The sequence below is a fragment of the Amyelois transitella genome, chromosome 9 (assembly GCF_032362555.1).
Source record: "Amyelois transitella isolate CPQ chromosome 9, ilAmyTran1.1, whole genome shotgun sequence".
NCBI classification, from domain to species: Eukaryota; Metazoa; Arthropoda; class Insecta; order Lepidoptera; family Pyralidae; genus Amyelois; species Amyelois transitella.
Window position 1 is genome coordinate 10,019,102 of NC_083512.1, and position 10,321 is coordinate 10,029,422.

The 10,321-nt window shown below is 34.5% G+C and overlaps 1 protein-coding gene across 1 annotated transcript; it reads left to right on the top strand.

Moving 5' to 3' along the window:
* The first annotated feature begins 249 nt into the window (after nucleotides 1-249).
* LOC106142855 (uncharacterized) lies at nucleotides 250-3,838 on the top strand. Its single transcript, XM_013344772.2, has 5 exons — nucleotides 250-1,057; nucleotides 1,550-1,649; nucleotides 2,073-2,162; nucleotides 2,642-2,797; nucleotides 3,709-3,838. Exons 1-5 carry the CDS (start codon nucleotides 276-278, stop codon nucleotides 3,760-3,762), a joined length of 1,182 nt encoding a protein of 393 aa, XP_013200226.2. The 5' UTR covers nucleotides 250-275; the 3' UTR covers nucleotides 3,763-3,838.
* Nucleotides 3,839-10,321: the final 6,483 nt, after the last annotated feature.

Here is a 10,321-nt window from a genome sequence, read left to right on the forward strand (position 1 = left end):
TATATCCAATATCAAAGTTTAAATATTCTACTCAAAGAGCAACTAGAAAATATTAAATACCTAAAAATATCCATTGTTATTCAAGGAGACAATGCCGCGACAATAATGGATACATTCGATCCGGGTTGTTTGAAATTGTAATTTTTGAAATCTGTCAAAACAAATTTGAAAAGGTATATTTTCAAAATTATATCTGTAATTTGTCTACGACTGTACCGCTATCATACCCACATTCATAAATCTGCCAGTTCCGTTCACGGCGGCCGCCCGCAAAAATGAAACTTTTCTCTAACATCGAGGCTTTCACGGAGACACTGGGGCCCAGGAACGCTATTGATGACAACATGACTCTGATATTGATTATCCAAAGAATTTTCGGACAACACATCTTGAACTCTAATTGGACGTGGAAAAGATTTATATTGTATCAAATCGCAAGCGCATCTTTGATAGCATACGTCGTATTTGGCACTAAGGAAATTCTGTCGAACACCACCGTTATCAAAGCTATTGCAGAAGCATGTTACACTTTCGCTATAAGCGGTTTAAGTACAGTGAAATACTTGCTTTTTGTGAGAGAAAGGAACACGTTTAGAAAACTGTATGTCAAAGCGAAGACATCTATTCTTGGAATTCTTAATGAAGATTCGCACGAGAAAATGGTTGAGGTTCTAAAAAATTCTAAGCGCGTAATGATTTTAATGTTCTCAATGGTCGCTTTGCCTGTGTCTTCGTATATTTTGAGAGCTTTGTGGTTTTACGCTAAAGGGGAGAGGGTAACTTTATCAAAAACGACTTCTACATTATTACCAATGACGACTCCTTATTACGAAATCGCGACAACTTTACATGCTCTATTTATGACAGAAATGGCATGTACATTTTGTGTTATAGATATTTGGTTTATGTTTCTGCTGAATCTGTATTGCACGGCCAGTGAAAGTGTGGTGAAGATATTAGATGTTAGGAAGGCGGATGGTGATAATGAAGAAGATTATGCTGTTTATTTGAATGATTGCTTAAGAAAATTTTATAAAAGACATGTACATCTTGTTGAGTATGTAACTGTTTTTAATTATGTCTTTCTATTTTTTTTAAACTTGTTCAGTTGATTTACTAGATAATATTTTAGTATTAAATTGTTCGCATCTGTTTCGAATGGATTAGATAAATCTTCTTATTATTAGTATTTCATCAATTGGATGAAAATTATTGTTTAGCATACATATATATAGTCACGTCCATATTCCTTACGGGGTAGACAGAGCCAATAGTCCCGAAAAGACTGAATGGCCATGTTCAGCTGCTCGGCTTATTGTTTAGAAAAACAACAAAAAATAATAATTAATCATACAAAAACTAGGGATTCGTTTTTTAGAATGAGCTAGCAACCTATCACTATTTGAATCCCAATTTTATTATTATGCCCAACCTCTGAACGTGGCCTTTCAGTCTTTTCAAGACTTTTGGCTCTGTCTACCCCGATATAGACGTGATTGTATGTATGTAATTAAGGTATGCTTATTCTTTGATATTTTAATTCTTTCAGATATCTGTACATTTTGAACAAAACATTTAAATGGCAAGCTTTAGTTCCACTCATAACTGTTATCATTCTCTCTTGTATTCCGATGCTATCAATGAGTAAAGTAAGTTATTTCAGTTAATCATTAATTTAATATCATTAAGAAAAGTAGCTTACATACATATAATCATGTCTTTATCCCGTGCGGGGTAGACTAAACGGCCACGACTAGCTGTTTGCCTTAATGATAGAATTGAGATTCAATTAGTGAGCGTTTGCTAGGCCATCGCCTAAAAGAAAAATCCCAAGTTTATAAGACTCCCCCTAGTCGCTTTTTACGACATCTATGGGAAAGAGATGGAGTGGTCCTACTTTACCAGTAACATATTTGGACAATATATTAAAACTGTGTGTTTAAATTGTGTTAAAAAAAGGGTAATTAAACGTTTTCTTTTGTAACTGAAGTGTATAAAACAATGATAACTCGTCTCACTAGCATAGTAGTCTAAATTTATTTAGTACGTTACTTTAACTGTTATTGTTTAAGGAGCTGGATGTGACATTTGCCACCAACGTAATGCCAACGATTGCAGAAATTTTCGTCTACAATTGGTTCGGGGAACAGGTCAAAACTAAGGTTGGAATCATGATTTTTTTATTTACTTTTTTTATCATAACTAATATAGTTTATATACTTTATACACTTTATATACTCATATATTTTACATAATTTATATATAATGTATGACTATTATTTTTGTTTCAATATGTGTTGTGTTGTTTAATCTATACTTGATATTATAAAGCTGACGAGTTTGTTTGTTTGTTTAAACGCGCTAATCTCAGGAAGAACGGGTCCGAATTGAAAAATTATTTTTGCGTTGAACAGACCATTTATCGAGGAAGGCTTTAGGCTATATAACATCACGCTGCAACTTTAAGGAGCTAAGAAATAATTAAAAACGTGAAAAAAACGGAGAAAATTATTCATCCTTGAAGGCTTCAATGATGCCCAAAATAACTATTCCACGCGGACGAAGTCGCGGGCACAGCTAGTGATCTTTAAAACAAAGAATTGAAAATCAGTGAAATTATGGTGTTTGATTTTGTTTTCAGTCTAATGATCTGCGCGCGGCACTCATAAACTTCGACTGGGTGGGCTTACAGCTGAGAGATAAAAAGAGTTATTATCTGATATTGAGTTTTATGAGCAAAGAGTTCGGCGTGACGACCGCGGTCGGGAGTGAGTTATCGCTCATTACCATGACATCGGTGAGTTCTTGAAATGTAATTACAATACAAACACTAGCGGCCCGCCCCGGCTTCGCACGGGTAGCGTTTATAGATATAAACCTTCCTCAGGGAAGCCTATTTACAACATTTCAAACAGGAACAAATGAACAAATGTGTAAATTTCTATGCAATTAAGATATTACAAACAAACAAACAAAATCCGTCTACAACTTTCTGAGGTCAGCGCATCCATATAAAGAGAAAATAAGGGGACTTTTTTATAGTATGTTGATGAGATGATATACGAGTATGATGTGTAGTAGTTTTCGCCAGCAGCGCAAGAGCATTACCTTCCTTTTTCGAAACATTTCTTGTCGTTTTTTGATCTCACATAACTTAGGTACAAATAATGATAAATAGTTTTTTTTTATATACATATAATAGAACTCTTCTAGTGCAATAAATATACATACAAAATTTGTCTGTTGTCGTAGCTATTTTTACTTTAGAGTTAAATAATGTTTAAAAAGTAACTAAAGTTCGTCAATACATACATATAATCATGTCTATATGCCTTGCGGGGTAGACAGAGGCAAAAGTCTTAACAAACTGATAGGCCACTTTCAGCTGTTTGGCTTTATAATAGAATTGAGATTCATATAGTAACAGGTTGCTATCCCGTCGCCTAAAAGAAGGTTATTGGCGCCGTGTGGTTCCTGGTACTAATAGAAAAAAGAATAGGACTCATCACAAGATACATCTCAATCACAAGATACCACTCCATCTCTTTCGCATGGAAGTTGTAAAAGGCGACTAAGGGATAGGCTTCTAAACTTGGAATTCTTCGTCAATAAATCGATCGAAATTTAGTACACACATTATTAAAGTGAATATCTTTCTCACAAAACATAGAGGACATTGTTCTAAATTTATTTTACGTCTTGTTCCAGGTCCTTAAAGCTAGCTACCAGGCCTTCACAATGTTGCAATCCTTTGAAAACTAAAACTTGGAACATTTGTCAAGTACTTCTGAGACACTGCTTTAGAAACGGCACATATTCATACAAAGTAACAATATTTTACTTAAATGTTACCATTTTTCATAATTTTAAATATCATTTATAATAATTCTCATAAATGTTTTTTTTGGACAATCATTTTATTAACATAATTAATTAATAATCAAGTATAATGACTAAACTCTTTCCTCTCAAAGATTCTCCATCGAGTAGATTCTTCTCTATTGAAGTGGTGAAAGGTGAAATTAAATGGTAATTGATGATGCTGATTACCGTAACAACTGATGGTAATCACCACGGCCAGTAACCATAAAGATCTAAATTAAGTTTTATTTTACTGCTTTACAACTGCATAGAGAACTGTCTGTGTATGCCACGCACTCTAAAGTTTCTAAACATAGCATTTCTTTATTAATGATGTTAAGATATTAGGTATTAAAATATACTTATGTTTAAAATTAATGAAGTAAAAATTATTAAATACTCAAGCATATTTACAAGTTTTGCACTTAACGTAATCCTAATAATATTATATATGCGAAAGTTTGTATGTCAGGAGGTCAGTATGGATATTTGTTACTCTTTCTAGCAAAAACTAGTGAACCGATTACGATGAAATTTGGTATGTAGTAGTTTCTGTCCCGGACTTCCCGCGGGATTTCCATGCGGACGAAGTCGCGGGCGGCCTCTAGTTAGTAATATTACGACGAATTAATAAGGTTTTTGTTCAGCACTCATTATTTTCCATAACAAATAGAAAAGACATGATAAACATTTTTCGTTTTAGCGTCAGGGAGTTATTTAGGCCAGGACTTAGAGTAAATCTAAAATAGGATTTCGGATGAATAAAATATTTCACAATTATGAACGTCAAAAGCGCTGACATTAAGATGAAAGATGAAAACTGATTTATTTTATAATTTTGAGCCTCTTCCAATGAATGGTCCGACCGAGTCGACAGTATCAATCTGCGTTTGATGAATTAAATCAGAAAATATTTCTCTGCAAGCATTTTTCGTCTGTAAATTAGTAACTGTATAACCATAAACTGAATAAAAAAATAATTTAAACTTTAGATAATGTTCATTATTAACTAAGACTAGAAAGTGCATTCGAATCATTTTAATTAAGTAGCTGAAGTAAATACTGAGATTCATAATTTACCGTGGTTATGTGTCACTTTTTAGGATTCTCTTTTTAGGCGATAGGCTAGCAACCTGTCACTATTTGAATCTCAATTATAACATGTAGCCAGACAGCAGAACGTGGCCTATCTGTATTTTCAAGACTGTTGGCTCTGTCTACCCCGCAAGCGATATAGACGTGACTCTATATATGTATGTATGTGTCAACTTGTCATTTTTCTTTTTTCTGAATGCATAACGTACAAACGTCATATTTTTAATGTTACTCTGATTATGTATTACTTACCACAGAAATGACTTAATAACGCTGTGTTCTAAAAAAACACTGTGTTCTAAAACATACTTAAAAAATAGAGGTCGCAATTCCATTAACATGACCAGTCAATGAAAAACCATGATTTACCATCTATTTCAAATTTAGAAACCGTTTTACCAAACATCAGATAACATTTGCACGGTCCAATTGAAAAGGAAGAGACATTTAATACTCGGAGCGGACGTTGGAAAAGATAGAATAAATCAGTAAGGGAGATCTGGGCAAATTTGGGGGTTCTTTACAAATTTGGTTGTCGCTCTTGGTTCGGTCTTGTGATAGTGTCAAAAGCCATTGAATGAATTATGGGACTCTGAGGGCGCTTGGAAAGTTAAGTGCTGTGATGTATGGGTTTTCACATGGTTGTCGCTCCTTTTGTGATTCAGTGCACTTGTGATGTAGGGTTGGATGGGACAATCATCTTTCAAATGTTAGTCAAATGCTGAACGGTTCTGATTGATGTTGCGTATGAAACGAAGATATGACGAACACGGTCGGTTAATCTTAAAAGTAATTCAGTTAAACGTTTTTAATTTTAATTTGACCACAATTTGACCTGTGTGTTCTGTATGGGTAAAAATTAATTTTTGATTTTCAAATGTGCCGTGTGGTTCCCGGCACCAATGAAAAAAACATAAGGTCTCTCCATCACACTCCATGGGTGTCGTAAAAGGCAACTTAGGGATAGGCTTATAATCTTGGGATTATTATTTTAGGCGATGGGCTAGCAACTTGTCATTATTTGAATCACAATTCTATCATTAGGCCAAACAGCTGAACGTGGCCGGTCACCCTTTCAAGGTCGCTGGCTCTTTTTACCCCGCAAGGGATATAGAGGTGACTATATGGATGAATGGATGGATGATTTTCAAATGTCACATGCTGCTTGTTCAATTTGAATGGGACGGCAAAATATTTTTGACTTCTTTGCAAAGTGGATCAGTTTCACTAACTTTTTGTAAGTCACCCGGTATTCAAGTGCTTAAGACGAGGTGTAAAAGCTCTAAAATAGTTAAGCTTCCGAGAGTGCGGAGCTTTCCGTCCGTAGTAACGTCGTCGGTTCAACATCTGGAATTGTTTATGATCGGAAACGGCTTGTGACCGAATTTCCACTATTTGCAAGTTAGTGCTTTCTTGATCAAAATCAGAAACTTTTAGAGTTTGTTAATAAAATAATGGAAATTCTTTAATGCGGTAGAATTAATTTCTTTTTACCTACCTTAAATACCACCGTTTACCACCTTTTCAAAATCAATCTTGAAAAAAACATAACTTAATTCATATGTTTTTATTTGTATTTTAGTTTCTTGCTACCTTTCTGTTAGGTACTATTTTATCAGTGTTATCTCCGGTAAAATTTACAAGTTCCAAAAATTTCATGGTAAATTAATAAATGATGTCTTATACTCGTAAATATATATGGGACAAATTACACGGATTGAGTTAGCCTCGAAGTAAGTTCGAGACTTGTGTTACGAGATACTAACTCAACGATACTATATTTAATAGTAAATACTTATATAGATATCATCAACATCCAAGACCCAGGTCAATCAGAAAAAGTTCTTTTCTCATCATGCCCTGGCCGGGATTCAAGCCCGGGACCTCCGTTGTCACAGACAAGCGTACTACCACTGTACCACAGAGGCTGTCAGATATAAATATTTGTTTTCCTTTAATTTATTACTAAATCGATATAACTCATTTATTACTAAATCGACACAATAGAAATAATCTAAAATAGATTTGTATGTTTGTTAGTGTTCATCATATGTTTCATATTTTCTCTTCAGTGACGTGATGTCGTTACGAGAATGTCAAAAGTCAATTACGTCTGACATAGACGTGATTTGCTTTTGCCTTGCGGGGTAGACAGAGCCAACAGTTTTGCATGTGATTCAAAGTGACAGGTTGCTAGTCCATCGCCACCAAACAAAACCACTAAAAACACCCCAAGTTAGTCGCCTTAGTCGCCTTTTACGACATCCATGGAAAAGAGATGGAGTGGGCCTATTCTTTATCTATTGGTGCCGGGAACTACACGACAGAAAAGCCTAAGTTTTAAAAAGTAATCTGAACCGAATGTAGCAAAAGCATCCGGCCATAACCGGTAACATTCCGGCCGTAACCGGTATGAACCGGCGAGATCCGGCTCCTGTTTTACGGCAACACGTTGGGATTGTTTACGGGCGATCATAAAGAATTCCGCCGATTACCGACACTTTAAAATTCTCACCGTTCGAATACTGGTTCCGAGTGGAAATGGGCGTTACTATGAGTTCTCGATGCTATGCTCGTAAAAGGAAACGATGATTGAAACCATTGAATGTACATACATACATATGATCACGGCTATATCCCTTGCGGTCTAGACAGAGCCATTGAATGTCGTTGTAGGAATGTATCTATTCCGTAAGGAATTATTGGAGCTAAAAGTTACAAATCTTCCATCTCTCATCTCTTCTTGAAAGGATTCAAAAATACATGCATATAGTAACGTCTATATCCCTTGCGGGGTAGACAAACTCAACAATCTTCAAAGCTGTATGGCTATAAGATGGAATTGCGATTTAATCCCATATTTATAGCCTTTTACGATAACCATAGGAAGCTATGGAGTGGTCCTATTCTAACCACACCAAACCACAAATTAATAAAAAAAGTTACATTATTTTAATATGTATTTATCTGTATTTTGTGTATTTTGTTTATTTGTCCGTATTTGTATGTTGTTTTATGTATTATATATAGATATATATTCTGTGTGCATTTTATTATGTTTAAACATTTATTTATCTTGCTCTGCGCCAACGCCAATCTCCTGTTTGGTTTCCTTCCACCCAAAGGTTGACTGGTAAAGATTGCATTAGCGATAAGTCCGCCTTTGTACCATCTCTATCTGTTTAATGTTGTTTTGTATGTTTAACTCTTATGGTGCAATGAAGAGTTTCATCTATCTATCTATCTATCTACATCTAAGATCGAAAACCAATGATAAGGCCAAAGAATAATTCCCGAGAGAAGCGTCCAGTAATTCAACAGTTTTCAGTTCCGAGTGAGAGATGATTAAACGAGGCGACGTGAGAGTTCCCATACTGCGGTGCTCTGTGTACTGGCGGATGATTGGTTCCCGGCATTTTTATTTTATTACTAGCTGTCACCTGCGACTTCGTCTGGGTGAATTTCATTATAATTATGTTACTGACGGCCTCTGCGGCGCAGCGGTAGTACGCTTGTCTGTGATATCGGAGGTCCCGAGGTTATTCATTCAGGCACACGCTTGAAATACGGTGACCATTCGAAAAAATATAAATTTTTAATACTGTCCAGGTACATCAGAGATTACTTACAATTATACAATGCACCATTATAATACCTGTATTATACATATATAAAAATATTGTCTAAATATAATATAAAATGAAGTAAAGTTACCACAGTTTTCAAAGCGCAAGGGTAGAACAAGCCATGAAACAAACTATGTAAAAGAAATAACTCTGCGTTAACGTAAACCGTCAAAAAAAGAGAATACTTTTAGACATAGGTATATTGATACAAACAAATATGCCAATTAACAATATTTGTTAGCGTCAAACTTTTTAAGATTTTGACTAAGAAACTTGGCGAGTTATAAAATGAAAATTTCCTGAGTTTAGTTAATTTCATCTGAACAGAAGCCCATATTTCACAGTTACAATAATCGAGTCACACGCACCTGCGCTTTTAACTTTTTTGTGCTTTTTTGTAAAGTGTCTATTTAAATTTGGATGTTTGTTATTTCAGTTTGTGAACGGCGAAAATTTGTTTCGAAAATTCCTCTAATTGGATTTCACTTTATGGTCAGTGAAATAAAATTTATGGTAGCAATTTTTTTTTAAGACAAGATGTTACCCGCGACTATGTACGCTCTGTTTCTCGATTTGTTACTTATATCTGTGGAAAATATTATAAGAAGAAAATGCAGAAAAAAAAAAGATTAAAAATTTCAAAACTCACGTGTATTTAACAAGCGTTTTATTACTCTGTGGAAGTACTGCTATTTATGTACATGTAATAATAAAGTCACAGACGCCTGTCCATTAAGCATTTTATGCTTTTTAGAAAGCACTTTTCGTCTAGCTTAGACGTTTATTTATTCAGTTCGAACAAGTAGTTCTGAAGTATAAAAGTAAGTAACATGTGAAAAAGTAGATCGGAAAGTGAATCCGAAAAAAGAAATAAAAAAATACAATTTTTAAGTTTTCAATCTTCGTGCCGTGTGGTTTTCGCCACTATAGAATAGACTTATGATTATCTCAATTTTCAGACCTAACTGAAAATAAATAAAATTTTAACATACAAAAGAAAAGATGGTGGACGTTCTATTTAACTGCACCGGCAAAAGCTAGATTTTATTATTAATTTTTATTTATTTTTTAATAAAATAGAAGTGCGTTTGACTCCATTTATTTGGTGGAAAGATAAAATAATATAACAAAAAGAACAGAAATACTTCTATACAGTTCCAAAAATCTGTGATTCGCATGAGCACTGCACAAACGGGTGCAGCTATCAAAATAAAAACATCCCGAACGACGTGGTACAATCGACAACACATCACATTCTGCATAGAAATGGATCTTATTCCGTAGTGTTAGTGTCTTAAATCGCAGTAGATTGGATAGGTTTCCTTTAGAAGCCACAAGTCTACGCGTTTTGAATACAAATGACAGTCGAGTCTTGTAGAGCTTAGCGTATGAGACTGGAAATGTTGTAATAAGTTGACTGCAAGTATGTTGTTCCGTGGTTGGCTGATTTCACATGCAATTGCTTCAGATTATATCGAGTATCTTGGTGTGAAGAAAAAAATCAAATAAAATCTACTTTGAAAAAACTTTAGGAAAAAGATGATCTTTTCGTAGATAAATAAACACACATAATGTATATGTACATTTATCACGTTCATTCATACCTGTCGTGGTTAGAACACAGTCGACAGTTTTGAAAGAACGGCAGTTAAAACGAGACACAATCTTATTGATTATTAGGTATTACTGGCTGGAAAACAAATAAAATTAAAAAAAGGAACGAAAAATGGATTATTAGC